We start from the raw sequence: 23,527 nt of genomic DNA on the forward strand, positions 1-23,527 counted from the left end.
CACTTGTGCACCTCATTTCATTGCATCCTGAGAGTCTAGAAGCCATGGCTCACCCACCTAATACTTGGAACTTAGTTTCTCAGGAGTGTTCTCCACCAAACAAAAGCACGTAGAATTTCTGAGAGAAAAGGCTGATTCTGAGTGGAACTGCTAAGGATGGAAGTAATGTGGCCTAGTCCGGTTGGGGTTCTGCCCCTGCTGGGGGTTCTGCCCCTGCTGGGGCTTCTGCCAAGTAACTCAGCACCCTGGGCTGCTGGGAGAAGCTGCAGTGGGACCTGCAGCAGATTCCATGGAAGTGGAGGTCACAACTCCTAGCCATGGTGTGTCCATATTCCTGGTGGTATGGGCCAAGTTCAAGGGAAGATTGCTGCTTCAGAGACCTGGGCTGGTGAATACAGATGCCCCACACATCTGTGCCTTAGAGCAGAAAACCATGACCCCAGAGCTGTGGGCCCTTGAACAGCAGAAATAAGGGACCAGGACCTGGACAGCCATTAAATTACAAATAAAGGCTAATAAAAGAAGAAAAGGAAAGAAAGAAAAGTTTTGACTCTTGATCAGGCAAGGGAGTTAAAGGGTTGGAGTTATCTTGCTGTACAGAAAGACATGCCAGAAGAACAATGAGGACGTGAACAAAGGACAGAGAAACCAGTTTGGGAACATCAGAATAAATAACAAAAATCTCATCACCCTGGCCAGATAGCTCAGTTGGTTAGAGTATCATCTGGATATGCTAAGGTTGTGGGTTTGATCCCCTGCCAGTGCCCCTACTGGAATCAACCAATGCAAGCATCAATAAGTGGAACAAAACAATGTTTCCTTTTTCCCATGAAAACTTTTCAAAAAGGAAAATCGCATATTATAACTCACTGAAATATTTCAGAACCCATGAAACCATGTGCATAAATGAATTCATTGATAATAGGGGGACTGGAAATATCAACTAGTAACTAGAGACTCAGAAAGTTAGCAAATCATCAGTGGCTTTTAAAACAAGGGCTGAAAGATGGATATGGTCAGGATATTTATATTGTTTCAAATATATTCTATAATTATTTACTGAATATAATGGAAAACTAGTATGTTTAAAGTTGAGAGGCCTGACAAAATTAAAGTGATAAAAAGTAACATAATTAGTATTGAAAAACATGGAATATCATGTGCCTTCTGATACATCTTGATGACATATTGCCACTCTGATGTTTCCCAGTCAGATTTCCCAAAGCTTTTTGTAATCATCTGAAAGCATTTGAGAGACAGGGAACACTTTAAAACTAGTGAGCCTGTAATGTTCAAAAGTTGACAAGTTCAGAGAACTCAGCTGAAAGGTAAAGAACTTTTATTAAAGGAATGTTAAAGGAATCTAAAGTGACATGAAAACTAAATGCAACACATGAATTTGGATTTGGCCCTGCACAAATTGAAATACTCAAGAAGGGCCCTGTTGGGACAAATGATGGCAATGTATTATCTGTTGCTTCAATTACATTGTGCTCATGTTGAAATTCCTGCTTTTCTTATAGTTCCCCTGTTATACATAAGAAAGTTCCCGTGCTTTCCAGAATTATGCACTGAAGTATTCAGTGATAAAGAGGAGAAAACTTCCAAAATATACACCAGTTATTTGGAAGATATTATATATGTATGTGTGTTTATAAACATACAAATGCATGTGTGTGATGTGTTTTGGAAAGAAAGGGAGAAAGGATAAAGTAAATAGAGCAAAAAATAAACAGTTGTTTAACCTGTGAAAAATGTTTACAAGTGTAACTTGCTTTTTTAGATCGATTATTTGAACTCGTTCATGTTTCTTGAGCTAGGCCTATAATGCTATGAATTTCCATCTTAGGACTGCGTTCCCAGTGTCCCACAGATTTTTGGTTCATTGCGTTCTCATTTTCATTTGTGTCAATGTATCTTTTGATTTTTTTTGTTGATCTCATTGTTAGCCCATTCATTGTTAGTAACATGTTATTTTTTTTTTATATTTCCACTGTTGTTGTTTTCTTTTTTCTCTTTTTTAATTGTTTTTCAAGTACACTTGTCTCCATTTTCCCATCACCATTCCTCACCATCCCACCAATCCCTGCCTCCCACTGTTGATCCTACCCCCTTTGGTTTGTCCATGTGTCATTTATACATGTTCCTTAGTGACCCTTCCCCTATTTTTCCCATTATCCCTCCCCTCCTCTTCTCTTATTACTATCAGTCTGCTTTTTATTTGAAAGTCTCTGTTTATATTTTGCTTACTTGTTTGTTTTATTAATCAGGTTCTGCTTATAGGTGGGGTCACATGGTATTTGTCTTTCACCGCCTGGCTTGCTTCACTTAGCATAATGCTTTCCAGATTCATCCATGCTGTCAGAAAGGGTAGGAGCTCCTTCTTTCTTTCTCCTGGGTAGTATTCCATTGTGTAAATGTACCATAGTTTTCTTATCCATTCACTTACAGATGAGCATGTAGGTGGCTTCTAACACTTGGATATTATAAATTGTGCCCCTATGAACATTGCAGTGCATAGGTTCTTTTCAAGTGGTGTTTCAGGGTTCTTAGGATATAATCCTAGCGGTGGATTTGCCGGGTCAAAAGGCAGTTCCATTTTCAGTTTTCTGAGGAAATTCTGTACTGTTTTCCAAGGGACATAAAGGAAAGAGAAAACAAATGGGACTTCATCAAAATAAAAAGCTTCTGTATGGCTAAAGAAAACATCAGCAAAATGAAAAAGGAACCAACCACATGGGAAAATATACTTGCAAATGATACCTCAGACAAGGGTTTGATATCAAAATATATAAAGAACTCACACGACTCCACTCCAGGAGGACAAACAACCCAATTAAGAAATGGGCAAAAGACCTGGACAGACACTTTTCCAAAGAGGACATACAGAGGGCCCAGAGGCATATGAAAGGATGCTCAGCATCACTAGTCATCAGAGAGATGCAAATTAAAACCACAATGGGATACTACTTCATATAAGTGTAATTTTTTAAATCCTTGCCGCTTTTCTTGAACTTTGAAATTGTATCAAACTTTTTAAAATATAAAAATTGGCATGTGTTTGATTGCCAAGTAAGAAACTATATATATCATGAAATCAACTCAGGTGAATTAAATTATTTAATGTAATTTCAACCCTCCCTGACATTTTTAATTTTTTCTTTTTGTCATCACCTGAGGACTTTATTTTCTCATTGCTTTTTTAGAGAGAGAGAGGAAGTGCAGAGAGTAACATCCATGTGAGACAAGCATCTATTTGATGTCTTTGTACATACCCAGACCTGAAATCCATGCTGGGACTGCACTGGGGGCATGATGGGATAGTAGAGTGATGGGGCAGGGGGTGGGGGGGTGGGTAAGGAATTGTCACTGGTGTCCACTCCAGAAAGGGAATAAACCTAAGTATGTGCCCTGACCAGAAATCGAACTCACAACCCTTTGGTTATGGAACAATGCTCCAACCACTGAGTGACACTAGCCAGGACCTTCCTGACATTTTTTAAAACACACTAGAATCAGGAGGACTCTTCCTTAAACTTCTATAGGTACCAAAAACAACAGTAAAAAAAAATCCTACTGCAAGCACCACACATACAATCTATTATTAAAATATTTCACCTCAGTTCAGGGATGAAAGGAGAACAATTGCTCTATATATTGACCTCCAATGTTATTTCCTAAGGACTGTTTACTAGCTAACAGGAAAAATATGCATGTATATCATTTGGAAAGGGAGAAATAATCTTGGTTTTCTTCATCTCATTACAGCATTATCTCTCATGGCATCTTCAGTGTGAGTCCTACCAGGAACATCCTATTGAGTGTGCACCCAATGCCTTCTCCCATGTTTCACTACACCTGTGTCCTGTTCTGTCTTTTCCATAGAACCCACCAGCTTCTAATGACATACTGTATACCTTAATATCTTAGGAGCACCACTTATGGTCTGTTTCCCTGAACAAGAATGAAAATTCCATGAGGGCAAAATTATCTTAATGTTTTATGTGCAGATACATCTCCTATACCAAGAGAAGTGTGTGACCCACATAAGCTATAAAATTAATCTTCCTTGAAATACTGAATAAGTGTGTCACTGCAATACTTCTGTCTATTTGAGGTACTCTGGCTACTCCTAACTCCTGAGTTATTGTCCTCCCTTCAGTCTGATTTCCCACAGGGTCTTAGGAATTAAAAAAAGAACCATATTTTGAAGAGAAACCGCCAGGGTGACAAGGCAATTAAAAATCCAGCAGAGTTGGTGTTGACATCTCTCACTCACTAGATCTCTGTGTCCTCTACTGAACTTCCACTGGGATTATTATTGGTTTCAAATGGGTGGTCTCCCCTGGTCTTTTCTGCCACTTCACATGGGTATTTTCCTGCTTCACTTTAATAGCTTTCTGTACTTTCCACAATTAGCAAATGTTTTTCAGAGACACTCTCTGCTCCCCTTGCAGACATTGTCACTATAATCCCATATGGAATGATAATCACTTTCCAACAAGGAGATGAGATAATGAAAGCCACAACCTTTATAACAGGTTGAGATGCTACTTTCCACACCTGCACAGGTGCCTCCCGGGCACCCACTGCCCCAGCTGCAAATGCCAGCCAGATAAGTAGCAACTCTGTTCAGATAAGTATCCAATTCTGAGATGGACTTCTTTAGAAAATTCAGTGATAACATATGATAAATGATTCTGTGTCTTGGGATTGGAACATAAAACTAACACATACACACACACACACACACGTATATCTGGGACAGATTTATTTTAGGAAAGTGATGTCATATTGCCAGGCTCATTCACCTGTGTTGAGACTGTCTGATACCTCTCCTCCCTGTTACAGCTCTCTCTGAAGTCATCTCTTCTCTGTCCCTGACCGCACTCAGGGACCCACAGGATTTCACTGTCAGGCTTCATGTTCCAGGCAAGTGACAAACAGTAAGTCAGACAAGATGGGTTCTAGCTGCTGAGGCAATACTGGTGTCTGACTGACAGGTGCTGTATGTGAATTTGCTTTTCTTTTGTTTTGTTTGCGGGGAGAGTATGTTGGACTAAATGGAGTCTGTAAGAATATGTTCTAATGTTTCTTTCCTTATGAGGACAGGAACATTTATTTAGAGAAAAGGAATGCTCATTCCATCTCCCACATTAGGGACAAAAATAAAAAGCTTAATTAAGGAAACCTGTGGCTCAGTATTATACTTGACGAGGCCTTTTAGGGAGGTCTTGGATGTTTTCTGCCGCACACCCAACAGTGTTACTTCTCTCCAAGTTTTGCTTTCTTTTAGTGAGAAATGGCATTTATGTATCACAGTTAATTACTGTAGGTGGTCATTACCGAGGACCACCTAGTAGACTCTTTCAGGAAAGTAAATAGGGAATATATATGTGTTTTAAATTTATGTACTACATGCATTATTTCTTTTCAAATTTATAGGATTATAGATTTTGTTTAAAATTATATTTCATGCATATATAACCTTTTGTCTTACACAAAAAAATCTTATTTACCAGTTATATTTTTTAACTGAATTTATATGGATGACATTGGTTAATAAAATATATAAGTTTCAGGGGTACAATTCTATAAGACATTATCTGTATATTGTACTGTGTGTTCACTACTCCAAGGTACCAATTAAATTAATAGACTAATTCACATGTTTCAATTTAGTGATGTTAGGATAATTTGCAGTTTACCATTTTTTTTCAAGTGTTTCTGCCTTCATCTTTGCCTCTGATTTCCAGTAACTTGACCTTTTTCTTACAAGTACACATAGAATACCATGTTGATAGACAATCAGCATAATTTTTTCATTTCACTTTGAATTTTATGGATTCTAACATCTGATTTTTTATTGTTTTTCAACAATTGTGTGATATATTTATATTTCTATATGTCAAAAACAGAACTCAGACTACTTCATGAAGCCTAGCCTACATTTCCAGCCCTTTATCCAGATCATTTCTACCCCCAAACTTCTGTGTTTATATTCTTAAAAAATACTCTTACACATTTTCTGTATCTTGCCTTTTTAATGTGAGACTATATCGTGGGGAAGGGTGGTATCTGTATACAGAGTCTCCCTCCCTCCTCTCTGCCTCTGCAGGGAACCCGGTTGTGCAGTTGAGCCTCCTGCATTCACCCTGGACATTCATACCAAGACTGTTTAACATCCAAGTCTTTATTGAACTGCCTTTGAAACGTGAGCCAAAATTCTAATTGTCCAGTTCAAGTAAGAATATATGGAAGAGCATAAGCCTTAAAAAGTGAAGGACATGGTAATGGTGACACGTTTATCTTCCTTTTGCCCTTCATTTCTCTGACTTTAGTTAAAACCCATACCCTGCAGTTTCTGATGCAATGCTCTCCGCCAGCTTGGACATGAGGATTGTGTTCCTCACTCAGACAGGAATTGGCCTCCTGGGAAATATCTTCCTCCTTTGTCTTTATACCTTCACTTCCCTCACCCAACATAATTTTAGACCCACAGACCTCATTCTCTTGCAGCTGGTCTCAGCCAATTGTGTGACTCTTTTCTCTAAAGGCATCCCTCAGGCAATGGCAGCTTCTGGATGGAGGTATTTCCTGGATGATAATGGTTGTAAATGTGTCTTCTATTTTTACAGCATGGGCATAGGAGTTTCCTTAAGAACCATCTGTCTCTACTTTGGCTTCCAGGCCATTAAGCTGAACCCCAGTATTTGGAGGTGGATGGAGCTCAAGATTAGATCCCTGAAGTTCATTGCCTTCCTCTGTTCCCTTTGCTGGTTCCTGCAAATTTTGATAAATTCATTTGTTCCCATGGTAATAAATGGTCCCTTGAACGGGAAGAACTTCAGTGTGGAAAATAATTATGTATACTGTTCTTGGCATACAAATGAGGGTTTTGCAGGCTCATTTACTACAGTGATTTATTATTGCCCTCACTTTATGAGTTTGGGCTTCGTGATCTGGGCCAGTAGCTCACTGGTTCTTGTCCTGCACAGACACAAGCAGCGAGTCCAATACATTTGCAGCAGCAGACTCTCCCACAGACCTTCCTTTGAGGCTAAAGCCACATGCATCATCCTGATCCTGATGAGCAATTTTGTTACAGTGTATTCAGCCTATTTAATTTTGTCAGTTTATACAACTCTACCAACAAATCAAGGCCAGTGGATGCTGAACATCTCTGAGATTGTGGTATCATCTTTTCCAGCATTCTTCCCCTTTGTGCTCATCATCAGTGACACCCGGATCTCTCAGCTCTGCTTGCCCTGCTGGGATAGGAAATGCATTTCTTAATCTAGTCCTAGTTCCATCAGTCTCTTCTCAGTGTCATTAAATATTCATCCCAACATTTGTTAATGTTTGGGGACATCTGAAATGTAAGGAATGTGTGATGCTGTTGCAAATAAGGGCAGTCATGTGCCTGCCTGCATCAGTGCTAACAGGGAGCTAAAAGTGAACATCACATGTATAATGAAACAAAAAATCCTTATTCTAATTGTTATGTTCTTCAGTGGGGAAGGCCTGGACACTTAAAATGCAATAATGGAGGGAAATTCCTGAATTTAAGGCCCCTGGGAAGTCTATCTACTTTGGGCGTCTTAGAGAGCCCTGGAAACTGTTTTCTTTTGTTTTGTTTAAATATATTTTCAAACATTGTTGAGTTCATCTTTTTTATGACAGGGAAAAATTACCTGTGAAGACCCATGTGAGAAAGACATGTACAACCTCATGGGAGTGAGATGAATCCTGAATGTTGGGAGTGTGGATAGATGGGAGCACAGCAGAACTGAAGGTGATGGATGTTCTGGGTAACTGCTGAGGACAGTCTGAGAAGTCCCAACTTTCCTTTGAGAACATTATGGACAGAGAAGGTAAACAATCTAGTGGGTAAAAAAGACGTGCTTTTAATTTCAAATTATATATAAACTCTAAATAAACTAATCTTGTTTTTCTAGTAATACTATAACTATTATTTAGCTCAAATGAAAAGTGTTTCATATGAATTAACTCTCAAAGGAAACACATGATCAGTTTCTCATGGGTCATTTTAAGTATCTAAATAATTTAAATTATTTTTCTCATCTACATTCACCTAAATCAAAAAGTTCAAGACTTTCATATCCTAAAATAACAGCTGTATTTTTCCAGGTCTGATTATTTCTGTCTAGAAAATTAAGCATGGTCTTCAGTACTGTAAAAGATTTATGTATCATTCATTATCTATAATTTCATCTACTCATTCAAATTTAATATATTTTATAGCAATGTCTGTAGTTATGCCTATCAAAATATCAATAGTGTTTTTAGTACCAAAGCGTAAGTCTTCATACTTTGCTTAATTCTAAAATTTTGAAATCTTCTTATTCCTTTTTAAAATAAATACATATGCTATAACTATATCTTATTTATTTTGAAGGAAATGATCTGTGAGGGATCTTTGTCATTCATATTGCCCTACTTTTCACCAGATTTAACATTAGTTATAGGGTTCGCTGATTTGGATATCACATTCCCAAAGTATGAACAATGATCTGAGTTAAAAATTAAATCAGTCATATGGAGTACAATCAATATTTTTAACTTTATCCAGTGATAGATGGTCACCAGACTTTTGCAATCATTGTATAAGGTATATAAATGTTAAGTACTCTGTTGTACACCCACAACTAACATAATACTGTAGGTAAAGTATACTTTACTTTAGCAATCCAGAATGTAAATTTTAAAAAAATTAAGGTGGTGATAAATAGATATAGATTTGTCTTTTTTGGTTACTTTCTTAGAATGAAACTTTCTTGAAGTGAGTGGTGGGTGACATTGCAGAAGGGATTTTATCTTTTGTGATCAATTGGCCTGTAATGAAAACCTTTAGCACCTTAAGTTAGGAGTATACTTAAGGAATATTTTAGAAGTCATCTCAGTCCTGGTCCATGTGGCTCACTTGGTAGGAGTATCATTCGATGAATGAAAGGTTGCCAGTTCAATCTCTGGTCTGAGCACGTATGATCCATGGTTCAGGCATGTCTGGGAGGCAATCAATCAATGCTCCTCTCATGCATTGATGTTTCTTTTCCTCCTTTCCTCTCTCTCCAAAAGCAATGAAAAAAAATGTCATTGGGTGAGGATGAAAAAAAAATTAACTAACTCACCTGAATTCCTAAGTGATATGGCTCAGTTGGTTGGAGGTTGTCCTACAAAGCAAAAGGTCACAGGTTCAATTCCCAGTCAGGGCACATTCCGGGTTGCAGGTTCCTGGATGGGTGCTTACAAGAGGCAACTGATTGATGTTTCTCTCTCACATGGGTGTTTCTTTCCCTCTTCCTATCCTTCCCTACTTCTCTCTCTAAAAATAAGTAAATAAATAAAAAGTTACCACAAGAATATTATATCCTTATTTACATGGGTTTATACAGTCATGAGAAAGTTTGAAGCTTGTGCAAAAATATGAGGCCCTATGATACTTTAAATATTGGTCTTTTTTTAAGAATTCCTTCCTGAGCAGAGAAGTAGGAAATGCCTCTGAGTCAGTTCAGTCTGTCCTGCTCCTCCTCTCCACTAAAAAGTAAAATTCCAAAATACTTCCTTCCAAAGCCTGAAGGCCAGTAATATAAGTTCCCTAAGTGTTTTCTACATATAAGGCTGTTTTCCATAGACCATCATAGCTGAGTGAGGGTCCTAATTCAAGACTCAACCCTGAGGGGATAGCCATGGCTGAGACCTGCCCTATCCAATAAGATCTGTACTGATATGTCCTCATTTGCGCCTAGTAATTGGTCAGTCAGAGCAGTTTCATAACAACCAATCAGAATGCACAATTTGAACCAGTCAGGACCATGCTACAAAATTGGACCAATGAGAATTGTATGATTTGAATTCCTCATTTGTATAAACATGGACCAAACTCAAATAAGGGAAGGAATTTTGTAAGTGAGCCTCCCCCATGTTGCAATGAAGTACAGTTTCATTCTCCTCTGGAGGCTTCCTCTTCCCAGTGTGTAAATGGTTTACCTGATTAAATTTCTTTTTTACTGTAGCCCAGACTGGAGACTCCTGCTGGTATCATGTTGATGGCAGCAAACTTTTCTTGACAATCATCATTTTGTACATTGTATCCCTAGTACTTAATTATTGCATCTCTTAATAACAAATACCTTTATTGCTATGAATGTAAGTAGCCCCAGGAAGAGCCAAAGCATGAGTATGGGATCAACCTTTGTAGACCGCATTCCTCACAATTTGCAGAAATGTATGTATTCTCACTACATCACAACAATTTGTTTCAAGGGGCATAAATGTTCATGGAAAAAATACAATCAAACCACATTGTTTTTGTTATTGAGGTTTTGTGTTTGGTCCTTATAGTCTGGACCAGTGACCCCATGGTTCTTGTCCTGCATAGGAAAATGCAATGGGCCCTTGAAATTCACAACCACAGTCTTTCCCACAGGTCTTTTAATGAAACTATGGCAAATGCACCATCCCGATCTCCATGAGCTCTGCTTTGACTCTCTAGCTGCTGTTTTGTTATCGTGGACAACCCAGATTGTGAACCCAAGTCATTGTCTGATGAACACCTCTGTATGGGTGTCTTCAAGCTCACCCTCTTACCATTCCTTGTCAGTAAAATCCACGTCTCAGGGCTGCACTTTGCCAGCTAGGCTAGGGAGACATATATTCCAGGTAGTGCCTCTGGATACAGGTTTCCTCCAGAACAGCCCATGACTTATTTAAACACCTTTGAACACTCTTTGCAGGCTTTTGTGTTATGTTGTTTCACATGCAAAGTCACTGAGATTCCATATTGACAGAGATGGTGGCATTCTGGCATTGTTTTTTCTTAACTGGGGAACCTTGTGTGAATTTCAGGTATGCAATAAAATTCACTCAGAAAGTTCATGCTAACAAACTTCAGATAGCTACTCTGCAGTGCCATGCAAGTCATCCATTGCCCCCGGTCAGGATAGTTACCACCAGTGTTGGTCCCAGAGGCTGAGTTGTGGCTCCTCCCAGCACAGGCTTAGTGCAGTCCATGGGGCCAGAGTCCCCATTCAAGCACCGCCTGATTCTGCCAGCCTCCAGCAGGGTCCCTCCAAGTGGGATCCCCTGTAGTCAACTGCTGGTGGCACAAGGGTCAGGGACAGTGGAAGCAGCTCTGAGGCTCAGAACTTTGAGGCAGAGCTTTCCAGCATCCAGACCCCACATGTGATTGTGCACCCTGTAAGATGCCTACCAGGGAGGCCAGTGAAGGGGGCCATGCAGGGACCCAGCCCAGAGCAACTTCAGATAAGAAATGAGCTCCTGGGCAGGATATGGCCGGGACTCCACGGCCCTTGCTATAGGCCTCTGGGGCTTTAGACATCGTGCAGATGAGACCCTGGCCTGCCACCAGGTCTGACCAGCCTGGAGTCTGCTCCTTCCCATCCTGACCTGGCCCAATGAAGGGTTGTGATGACAGCACATGAGGAACAGTCAGATGACATTTGCTCACTTCCAGGTTCAGGGTTGCAGGTGTGGCTGAAAGATGCTGGAGTGGCTGACCACATGGGTCTGAAACTCTGAGAGTGGCTAAAATAATGTGTTCGTCCTCTCAGAGCATTTGAGCAAAACTGGTGGTCACTTAGCCCCCCCACCCCAAATCACCCCCTAGAAGGACAAGTTTCTTCCTCCCAGTGCAAGAGACAAATGCCAGCTTCCAGGCTCCTCCCAGTGCTCGGGCATGTGTTTGAGCACTTCCAGGTATCAGACACTCGAGTCCCTGTGCTGTGTCAGGTGAAGGGTGCTGGAAAAAAGTCCTGTTTGTCCAGATGGGGTGGGACCTTCAGGGTCCTCCCTGGGTTGATTAGTTTGACCTGGGCTCCTGAGCTCTGGGCTATAACCAGAGGACGGGACAGAGGGGGCATTTTTCTACTGAACAGAATCCATTCTGAGGTTCTGAGACATTGCCTGGGGAACCAAGAAATTCCCATGACTACTGTTATTGTGATATTTGCTCTATTGCAGTTGGTCTGTAACCAAACCCATATTGTCTCCAAGGAATGTAATAGGTGTGGAATAGGGTCCAGAACTTGGGGTGTCGAGGAATGTAGGATATCCCCCATAAACCTGGCTATGGGATGAGAGACTTGGAACAGGGCCATTGAGAGTTACTTTGCATATCAGTAACAGTAGGCTAGCTTGATAGTGATGGTGAATAAACAGACTGCCTGGGCCAGGAAGATGGGCATGACTTTCACCTGTTATGTAGGTGGGAGGCTGTTCCTTTGCTTACAACACCTGTGAGAGAGCTTGGAAACAGTTCGGTTTGCTCCAGCCACGGGGCCATACCTGCCTGGACTAACAATGGCGGCCAACAAAGACAGAAAATACCAGAGTGCTAGCAGGTGTAGGCCATTGTGGGAGGTGTGAGAAGTGGGGATACAGAGGAGGAGCAAGGTTGGGGTTTAAGGTAAAAGGCAGGCATCCATGTGCAGCAAGACCACGCATGTCAAAAAGGAGAGAAGGGCCTTAGGCAGTGCCACGTGGTTTTGGATTAAGAACTGGAGATGGCAGCAACTAAACCAGACTGGCCAGAAAGCCTGTAGTAGATGACTGCCACTCGGAGCCATTGAACGCTGAGGAAAGATGCTTCCCTTCCACACAAGGCTTCTCCTGGGGCGGGTGGTTGGGACTCCCTCTTGACTCACGGGCTGCTAGGCGCGTGGCCACTGAATCTGGTGAAAATACGAACCAGGAAGGCGGGGGGAGGGGGGGGCGGGCGGCGGGCGGGGATAGCGGGCAGTTGTCTGCACTGCACAGACGCAAGTGAGAAGTTCCACTGCGAAGCCCCCTGGTGACCCCCCGCTAGGGGCTGGGTCACGGACCAACCCCGCCGCCGCTCCTTCCCGCCTAGCCTACGAGGTCCAGGTCCGCTGGGGGCCGCCCCGCTGTGGTGCCCCGGTGCGCCGAGTGCTGGTCTCTGCAGCCCTCGCCCCACTCCCCACCGAGCCCTGCAGCCCCGGTGCGGGGCGCCCATCACATCCTGCTGCCCAGGCCACGGCGTTTGGGACCGCGAGGCGCACGTGGGGGTGGGAGAGGGTGTCCCGCTGAGGGTCCGCGGTGTGAACGCGAGCAGGGCCTTCTGACACAGGAGGATATGGGGACCCGGCTCCTTGCATCTTCAGGGGTCCGAGAGTGTGAGGAGTGGCTCGTGGACTAGCAGGTGAAGGGCTGTACCTTTGTTTTTAGGACACTGGAAGACATGGGGGTTGTTTGGAGGAGGACACGGTCTGAATTAAGCTTTAAAACTTCAGCAAGAACTGCACAGAGGAAGGGTAGACTGGTTGGTAATAATAGTTAGGAAATCATCAGTGGTTTTTTAAAGCGAGGGCTGAAAGATTGATATGGGTCAGGATATTTAAACAGGCTCAAATTTATCCTACTAATTGTTTACTAAATGTAATGGAAAACTGGTATGTTTAAAGTTGAGAAGCCTGACAAAATTAAAATGATAAAAATTAACATAATCACTATTGAAAAACATGCGACATCATGTGCCTTCTGATACGATATCTTGACAACGACATAGTGTCACTCTGCTGTTTCCCAGTTAGATATTCCAAAGCTTCTTCTAGTCATTTGAAAGCATTTGAGAGACAGGGAAGATTTTAAAACCAATGAACCTGTAATCTTCAAAAGTTGACAAGTTCAAAGAACTCAGTTGAAAGCTAAAGAACTTTTACTTAAAAAATATTAGAGGAATCTAAAGCCACATGAAAACTAAATGCAACACATGAATTTGGATTTGGCCCTGCACAAATTAAAATACTCAAGAAGGGCACTGTCTTGACAAATGATGGCCATGTGTTCTCCATTGCTTCAATTAAATTATGCCCATGGTGAAATTCCTGATTTTATTATAGTTCTCTGATTGTATACAAAAAAAGTTTCTGGCCTAGCTGGTGTAGCTCAGTGGATTTAGTGTGGGCTGAGAACCAAAGGGTCACTGATTTGATTCCCAGTCAGGGCACATGCCTAGGTTGTGGGACAGGTCCTCAGTGGGGGCCACATGAGAGTCAACCACATATTGATGATTTTCTCCCTCTTGTTCTCCCTCCCTTCCCCTCTCTCTAAAAAATAAATAACTAAAATCTTTAGAAAACAAGAAAGTTTCTGTGCTTCCAGGAATTATGCACTGAAGTATTCAGTGGTAAAGAGGAGAAACTTTCCAAATTACACATCAATCATTCAGAGGTTATAGTATATGTATGTGTGTATATAAACATACAAATACATGAGTATGATGTGTTTTTATAAAGAAAGGGAGAAAGGACAAACTAAATGGGACAAAAGAGAACCATTTATTAAATTGTATAAAAGTGTTTATGAGTGTAACTTTTTAAATCCTTGCAGCAATTCTTTAAGTTTGAAATTATATCAAAATTTTTAAAATACAAAAATCATGTCATTTGCTTGCCTAGTGGGAAACTAGATATATCTCACAATCAACTCAAATGAATTAAAGTATTTAATGCAATTTCAGCCCTTCCTGACAGTTTAATTTTTTTCTTTTGTCCTCTCCCAAGGACATTTTTTTTCATTGCATTTTTAGAGAGAGAGGAAAGGTAGAGATAAACATCCATGTGAGACAAGCATCTATTTGATGTCTTTGTACACACCCAGACCTGAAATCCAAGCTGGGACTGCTTGGGGACAGTGGGGGTGGCACAGGATGCGGGTGGGGGGATGAATTGTCATGGCACCTATGCCCAGAAGGGGATAAACCCACAACCCAGGTATGCGCCCTGACCTGAAATCAAACTCACAACCCTTTGGTTATGGAACCATGCTCCAACTACTGAGTCACACTAGCCAGGACCTTCCTGACATTTTTAAAACAAACTATAATTAGGAGGACTCTTCCTTAAACTTCTGTAGGTACTAAAAACAACAGTAAAATATCCTATTGCAAGCACTACACATAAGATTTATTATTAAAATATTTCACCTCAGTTCAGGGATGAAAGGACAACTACCACTCTGTATATTGACTTTCAGTGTTAGTCCATAGGGACAGTTTAGTCAATGATAGGGAAAATACGCATGTATATGGTTTGGAAAGGGAGAAATCATCTTGGTTTTCTTCATCTCATTAGAGTGTTTTCTAACATGGTGTCTTCAGTGTGAGTCCTACCAGGACATCCTTTTGAGTGTGCACCCAATGCCTTCTCCCATGTTTCACTACACCTGCGTCCTGTTCTATCTTTTCCATAGAGCCCACCAGCTTCTAATGACATATTGCATGACTTAATATCTTGGAAACATCACTTATAATCTGTTTCCCTGAACCAGAATAAAAATTCCGTAAGGGCAAAATCATCTTAATGTTTTATGTGCAGATACATCTTCTATACCAAGAGAAGTGTGTGACCCACATAAGCTATAAAATTAATCTTCCTTGAAACACTGAATAAGTGTGTCACTGCAATACTTCTGTCTATTTGAGGTACTCTGGCTACTCCTAACTCCTGAGTTATTGTCCTCCCTTCAGTCTGATTTCCCACAGGGTCTTAGGGAATTAAAAAAGAACCATATTTTGAAGAGAAACCACCAAGGTGACAAGGCAATTAAAAATCCAGCAGAGTTGGTGTTGACATCTCTCACTCACTAGATCTCTGTGTCCTCTACTGAACTTCCACTGGGATTATTATTGGTTTCAAATGGGTGGTCTCCCCTGGTCTTTTCTGCCACTTCACATGGGTATTTTCCTGCTTCACTTTAATAGCTTTCTGTACTTTCCACAATTAGCAAATGTTTTTCAGAGACACTCTGCTCCCCCTTGCAGACATTGTCACTATAATCCCATATGGAATGATAATCACTTTCCAACAAGGAGATGAGATAATGAAAGCCACAACCTTTATAACAGGTTGAGATGCTACTTTCCACACCTGCACAGGTGCCTCCCAGGGCACCCACTGCCCCAGCTGCAAATGCCAGCCAGATAAGTAGCAACTCTGTTCAGATAAGTATCCAATTCTGAGATGGACTTCTTTAGAAAATTCAGTGATAACATATGATAAATGATTCTGTGTCTTGGGATTGGAACATAAAACTATAACACATACACAGACACACACACATGTATATCTGGGACAGATTTATTTTAGGAAAGTGATGTCATATTGCCAGGCTCATTCACCTGTGTTGAGACTGTCTGATACCTCTCCTCCCTGTTACAGCTCTCTCTGAAGTCATCTCTTCTCTGTCCCTGACCGCACTCAGGGACCCACAGGATTTCACTGTCAGGCTTCATGTTCCAGGCAAGTGACAAACAATAAGTCAGACAAGATGGGTTCTAGCTGCTGAGGCAATACTGGTGTCTGACTGACAGGTGCTGTATGTGAATTTGCTTTTCTTTTTGTTTTTGTGGGGAGAGTATGTTGGACTAAATGGAGTCTGTAAGAATATGTTCTAATGTTTCTTTCCTTATGAGGACAGGAACATTTATTTAGAGAAAAGGAATGCTCATTCCATCTCCCACATTAGGGACAAAAATAAAAAGCTTAATTAAGGAAACCTGTGGCTCAGTATTATACTTGACGAGGCCTTTTAGGGAGGTCTTGGATGTTTTCTGCCGCACACCCAACAGTGTTACTTCTCTCCAAGTTTTGCTTTCTTTTAGTGAGAAATGGCATTTATATATCACAGTTAATTACTGTAGGTGGTCATTACCGAGGACCACCTAGTAGACTCTTTCAGGAAAGTAAATAGGGAATATATATGTGTTTTAAATTTATGTACTACATGCATTATTTCTTTTCAAATTTATAGGATTATAGATTTTGTTTAAAATTATATTTCATGCATATATAACCTTTTGTCTTTTACACAAAAAATCTTATTTACCAGTTATATTTTTTTAACTGAATTTATATGGATGACATTGGTTAATAAAATATATAAGTTTCAGGGGTACAATTCTATAAGACATTATCTGTATATTGTACTGTGTGTTCACTACTCCAAGGTACCAATTAAATTAATAGACTAATTCACATGTTTCAATTTAGTGATGTTAGGATAATTTGCAGTTTACCATTTTTTTTCAAGTGTTTCTGCCTTCATCTTTGCCTCTGATTTCCAGTAACTTGACCTTTTTCTTACAAGTACACATAGAATACCATGTTGATAGACAATCAGCATAATTTTTTCATTTCACTTTGAATTTTATGGATTCTAACATCTGATTTTTATTGTTTTTCAACAATTGTGTGATATATTTATATTTCTATATGTCAAAAACAGAACTCAGACTACTTCATGAAGCCTAGCCTACATTTCCAGCCCTTTATCCAGATCATTTCTACCCCCAAACTTCTGTGTTTATATTCTTAAAAAATACTCTTACACATTTTCTGTATCTTGCCTTTTTAATGTGAGACTATATCGTGGGGAAGGGTGGTATCTGTATACAGAGTCTCCCTCCCTCCTCTCTGCCTCTGCAGGGAACCCGGTTGTGCAGTTGAGCCTCCTGCATTCACCCTGGACATTCATACCAAGACTGTTTAACATCCAAGTCTTTATTGAACTGCCTTTGAAACGTGAGCCAAAATTCTAATTGTCCAGTTCAAGTAAGAATATATGGAAGAGCATAAGCCTTAAAAAGTGAAGGACATGGTAATGGTGACACGTTTATCTTCCTTTCGCCCTTCATTTCTCTGACTTTAGTTAAAACCCATACCCTGCAGTTTCTGATGCAATGCTCTCCGCCAGCTTGGACATGAGGATTGTGTTCCTCACTCAGACAGGAATTGGCCTCCTGGGAAATATCTTCCTCCTTTGTCTTTATACCTTCACTTCCCTCACCCAACATAATTTTAGACCCACAGACCTCATTCTCTTGCAGCTGGTCTCAGCCAATTGTGTGACTCTTTTCTCTAAAGGCATCCCTCAGGCAATGGCAGCTTCTGGATGGAGGTATTTCCTGGATGATAATGGTTGTAAATGTGTCTTCTATTTTTACAGCATGGGCATAGGAGTTTCCTTAAGAACCATCTGTCTCTACTTTGGCTTCCAGGCCATTAAGCTGAACCCCAGTATTTGGAGGTGGATGGAGCTCAAGATTAGATCCCTGAAGTTCATTGCCTTCCTCTGTTCCCTTTGCTGGTTCCTGCAAATTTTGATAAATTCATTTGTTCCCATGGTAATAAATGGTCCCTTGAACGGGAAGAACTTCAGTGTGGAAAATAATTATGTATACTGTTCTTGGCATACAAATGAGGGTTTTGCAGGCTCATTTACTACAGTGATTTATTATTGCCCTCACTTTATGAGTTTGGGCTTCGTGATCTGGGCCAGTAGCTCACTGGTTCTTGTCCTGCACAGACACAAGCAGCGAGTCCAATACATTTGCAGCAGCAGACTCTCCCACAGACCTTCCTTTGAGGCTAAAGCCACATGCATCATCCTGATCCTGATGAGCAATTTTGTTACAGTGTATTCAGCCTATTTAATTTTGTCAGTTTATACAACTCTACCAACAAATCAAGGCCAGTGGATGCTGAACATCTCTGAGATTGTGGTATCATCTTTTCCAGCATTCTTCCCCTTTGTGCTCATCATCAGTGACACCCGGATCTCTCAGCTCTGCTTGCCCTGCTGGGATAGGGAAATGCATTTCTTAATCTAGTCCTAGTTCCATCAGTCTCTTCTCAGTGTCATTAAATATTCATCCCAACATTTGTTAATGTTTGGGGACATCTGAAATGTAAGGAATGTGTGATGCTGTTGCAAATAAGGGCAGTCATGTGCCTGCCTGCATCAGTGCTAACAGGGAGCTAAAAGTGAACATCACATGTATAATGAAACAAAAAAATCCTTATTCTAATTGTTATGTTCTTCAGTGGGGAAGGCCTGGACACTTAAAAATGCAATAATGGAGGGAAATTCCTGAATTTAAGGCCCCTGGGAAGTCTATCTACTTTGGGCGTCTTAGAGAGCCCTGGAAACTGTTTTCTTTTGTTTTGTTTAAATATATTTTCAAACATTGTTGAGTTCATCTTTTTATGACAGGGAAAAATTACCTGTGAAGACCCATGTGAGAAAGACATGTACAACCTCATGGGAGTGAGATGAATCCTGAATGTTGGGAGTGTGGATAGATGGGAGCACAGCAGAACTGAAGGTGATGGATGTTCTGGGTAACTGCTGAGGACAGTCTGAGAAGTCCCAACTTTCCTTTGAGAACATTATGGACAGAGAAGGTAAACAATCTAGTGGGTAAAAAAGACGTGCTTTTAATTTCAAATTATATATAAACTCTAAATAAACTAATCTTGTTTTTTCTAGTAATACTATAACTATTATTTAGCTCAAATGAAAAGTGTTTCATATGAATTAACTCTCAAAGGAAACACATGATCAGTTTCTCATGGGTCATTTTAAGTATCTAAATAATTTAAATTATTTTTCTCATCTACATTCACCTAAATCAAAAAGTTCAAGACTTTCATATCCTAAAATAACAGCTGTATTTTTCTAGGTCTGATTATTTCTGTCTAGAAAATTAAGCATGGTCTTCAGTACTGTAAAAGATTTATGTATCATTCATTATCTATAATTTCATCTACTCATTCAAATTTAATATATTTTATAGCAATGTCTGTAGTTATGCCTATCAAAATATCAATAGTGTTTTTTAGTACCAAAGCGTAAGTCTTCATACTTTGCTTAATTCTAAAATTTTGAAATCTTCTTATTCCTTTTTTAAAATAAATACATATGCTATAACTATATCTTATTTATTTTGAAGGAAATGATCTGTGAGGGATCTTTGTCATTCATATTGCCCTACTTTTCACCAGATTTAACATTAGTTATAGGGTTCGCTGATTTGGATATCACATTCCCAAAGTATGAACAATGATCTGAGTTAAAAAATTAAATCAGTCATATGGAGTACAATCAATATTTTTAACTTTATCCAGTGATAGATGGTCACCAGACTTTTGCAATCATTGTATAAGGTATATAAATGTTAAGTACTCTGTTGTACACCCACAACTAACATAATACTGTAGGTAAAGTATACTTTACTTTAGCAATCCAGAATGTAAATTTTTAAAAAAAATTAAGGTGGTGATAAATAGATATAGATTTGTCTTTTTTTGGTTACTTTCTTAGAATGAAACTTTCTTGAAGTGAGTGGTGGGTGACATTGCAGAAGGGATTTTATCTTTTGTGATCAATTGGCCTGTAATGAAAACCTTTAGCACCTTAAGTTAGGAGTATACTTAAGGAATATTTTAGAAGTCATCTCAGTCCTGGTCCATGTGGCTCACTTGGTAGGAGTATCATTCGATGAATGAAAGGTTGCCAGTTCAATCTCTGGTCTGAGCACGTATGATCCATGGTTCAGGCATGTCTGGGAGGCAATCAATCAATGCTCCTCTCATGCATTGATGTTTCTTTTCCTCCTTTCCTCTCTCTCCAAAAGCAATGAAAAAAAATGTCATTGGGTGAGGATGAAAAAAAATTAACTAACTCACCTGAATTCCTAAGTGATATGGCTCAGTTGGTTGGAGGTTGTCCTACAAAGCAAAAGGTCACAGGTTCAATTCCCAGTCAGGGCACATTCCGGGTTGCAGGTTCCTGGATGGGTGCTTACAAGAGGCAACTGATTGATGTTTCTCTCTCACATGGGTGTTTCTTTCCCTCTTCCTATCCTTCCCTACTTCTCTCTCTAAAAATAAGTAAATAAATAAAAAGTTACCACAAGAATATTATATCCTTATTTACATGGGTGTATACAGTCATGAGAAAGTTTGAAGCTTGTGCAAAAATATGAGGCCCTATGATACTTTAAATATTGGTCTTTTTTTAAGAATTCCTTCCTGAGCAGAGAAGTAGGAAATGCCTCTGAGTCAGTTCAGTCTGTCCTGCTCCTCCTCTCCACTAAAAAGTAAAATTCCAAAATACTTCCTTCCAAAGCCTGAAGGCCAGTAATATAAGTTCCCTAAGTGTTTTCTACATATAAGGCTGTTTTCCATAGACCATCATAGCTGAGTGAGGGTCCTAATTCAAGACTCAACCCTGAGGGGATAGCCATGGCTGAGACCTGCCCTATCCAATAAGATCTGTACTGATATGTCCTCATTTGCGCCTAGTAATTGGTCAGTCAGAGCAGTTTCATAACAACCAATCAGAATGCACAATTTGAACCAGTCAGGACCATGCTACAAAATTGGACCAATGAGAATTGTATGATTTGAATTCCTCATTTGTATAAACATGGACCAAACTCAAATAAGGGAAGGAATTTTGTAAGTGAGCCTCCCCCATGTTGCAATGAAGTACAGTTTCATTCTCCTCTGGAGGCTTCCTCTTCCCAGTGTGTAAATGGTTTACCTGATTAAATTTCTTTTTTTACTGTAGCCCAGACTGGAGACTCCTGCTGGTATCATGTTGATGGCAGCAAACTTTTCTTGACAATCATCATTTTGTACATTGTATCCCTAGTACTTAATTATTGCATCTCTTAATAACAAATACCTTTATTACTATGAATGTAAGTAGCCCCAGGAAGAGCCAAAGCATTAGTATGGGATCAACCTTTGTAGACTGCATTCCTCACAATTTGCAGAAATGTATGTATTCTCACTACATCACAACAATTTGTTTCAAGGGGCATAAATGTTCATGGAAAAAATACAATCAAACCACATTGTTTTTGTTATTGAGGTTTTGTGTTTGGTCCTTATAGTCTGGACCAGTGACCCCATGGTTCTTGTCCTGCATAGGAAAATGCAATGGGCCCTTGAAATTCACAACCACAGTCTTTCCCACAGGTCTTTTAATGAAACTATGGCAAATGCACCATCCCGATCTCCATGAGCTCTGCTTTGACTCTCTAGCTGCTGTTTTGTCATCGTGGACAACCCAGATTGTGAACCCAAGTCATTGTCTGATGAACACCTCTGTATGGGTGTCTTCAAGCTCACCCTCTTAGCATTCCTTGTCAGTAAAATCCACGTCTCAGGGCTGCACTTTGCCAGCTAGCCTAGGGAGACATATATTCCAGGTAGTGCCTCTGGATACAGGTTTCCTCCAGAACAGCCCATGACTTATTTAAACACCTTTGAACACTCTTTGCAGGCTTTTGTGTTATGTTGTTTCACATGCAAAGTCACTGAGATTCCATATTGACAGAGATGGTGGCATTCTGGCATTGTTTTTTTCTTAACTGGGGAACCTTGTGTGAATTTCAGGTATGCAATAAAATTCACTCAGAAAGTTCATGCTAACAAACTTCAGATAGCTACTCTGCAGTGCCATGCAAGTCATCCATTGCCCCCGGTCAGGATAGTTACCACCAGTGTTGGTCCCAGAGGCTGAGTTGTGGCTCCTCCCAGCACAGGCTTAGTGCAGTCCATGGGGCCAGAGTCCCCATTCAAGCACCGCCTGATTCTGCCAGCCTCCAGCAGGGTCCTCCAAGTGGGATCCCCTGTAGTCAACTGCTGGTGGCACAAGGGTCAGGGACAGTGGAAGCAGCTCTGAGGCTCAGAACTTTGAGGCAGAGCTTTCCAGCATCCAGACCCCACATGTGATTGTGCACCCTGTAAGATGCCTACCAGGGAGGCCAGTGAAGGGGGCCATGCAGGGACCCAGCCCAGAGCAACTTCAGATAAGAAATGAGCTCCTGGGCAGGATATGGCCGGGACTCCACGGCCCTTGCTATAGGCCTCTGGGGCTTTAGACATCGTGCAGATGAGACCCTGGCCTGCCACCAGGTCTGACCAGCCTGGAGTCTGCTCCTTCCCATCCTGACCTGGCCCAATGAAGGGTTGTGATGACAGCACATGAGGAACAGTCAGATGACATTTGCTCACTTCCAGGTTCAGGGTTGCAGGTGTGGCTGAAAGATGCTGGAGTGGCTGACCACATGGGTCTGAAACTCTGAGAGTGGCTAAAATAATGTGTTCGTCCTCTCAGAGCATTTGAGCAAAACTGGTGGTCACTTAGCCCCCACCCCAAATCACCCCTAGAAGGACAAGTTTCTTCCTCCCAGTGCAAGAGACAAATGCCAGCTTCCAGGCTCCTCCCAGTGCTCGGGCATGTGTTTGAGCACTTCCAGGTATCAGACACTCGAGTCCCTGTGCTGTGTCAGGTGAAGGGTGCTGGAAAAAAGTCCTGTTTGTCCAGATGGGGTGGGACCTTCAGGGTCCTCCCTGGGTTGATTAGTTTGACCTGGGCTCCTGAGCTCTGGGCTATAACCAGAGGACGGGACAGAGGGGGCATTTTTCTACTGAACAGAATCCATTCTGAGGTTCTGAGACATTGCCTGGGGAACCAAGAAATTCCCATGACTACTGTTATTGTGATATTTGCTCTATTGCAGTTGGTCTGTAACCAAACCCATATTGTCTCCAAGGAATGTAATAGGTGTGGAATAGGGTCCAGAACTTGGGGTGTCGAGGAATGTAGGATATCCCCCATAAACCTGGCTATGGGATGAGAGACTTGGAACAGGGCCATTGAGAGTTACTTT

At 40.8% G+C, this 23,527-nt stretch overlaps 2 protein-coding genes across 2 annotated transcripts; both read left to right on the forward strand.

The window, feature by feature from the left end:
- Positions 1 to 6,372: 6,372 nt before the first annotated feature.
- Positions 6,373 to 7,296, forward strand: LOC123826895 (vomeronasal type-1 receptor 1-like). Its single transcript, XM_045851139.1, has one exon. It carries the CDS (start codon positions 6,373 to 6,375, stop codon positions 7,294 to 7,296), a length of 924 nt encoding a protein of 307 aa, XP_045707095.1.
- Positions 7,297 to 17,740: 10,444 nt separating this feature from the next.
- LOC123825996 (vomeronasal type-1 receptor 1-like) lies at positions 17,741 to 18,670 on the forward strand. The gene has a single exon (XM_045849672.1). It carries the CDS (start codon positions 17,741 to 17,743, stop codon positions 18,668 to 18,670), a length of 930 nt encoding a protein of 309 aa, XP_045705628.1.
- The last annotated feature ends 4,857 nt before the right edge of the window (positions 18,671 to 23,527 follow it).

Source organism: Phyllostomus hastatus, unplaced genomic scaffold, assembly GCF_019186645.2.
Source record: "Phyllostomus hastatus isolate PE091 unplaced genomic scaffold, TTU_PhHast_1.1 phas_contig_133, whole genome shotgun sequence".
NCBI classification, from domain to species: Eukaryota; Metazoa; Chordata; class Mammalia; order Chiroptera; family Phyllostomidae; genus Phyllostomus; species Phyllostomus hastatus.

Bases quoted from the DNA above. Each gene is read 5' to 3' on its own strand.
- LOC123825996 (XM_045849672.1), top strand. From the start codon at position 17,741: ATGCTCTCCGCCAGCTTGGACATGAGGATTGTGTTCCTCACTCAGACA.
- LOC123826895 (XM_045851139.1), top strand. From the start codon at position 6,373: ATGCTCTCCGCCAGCTTGGACATGAGGATTGTGTTCCTCACTCAGACA.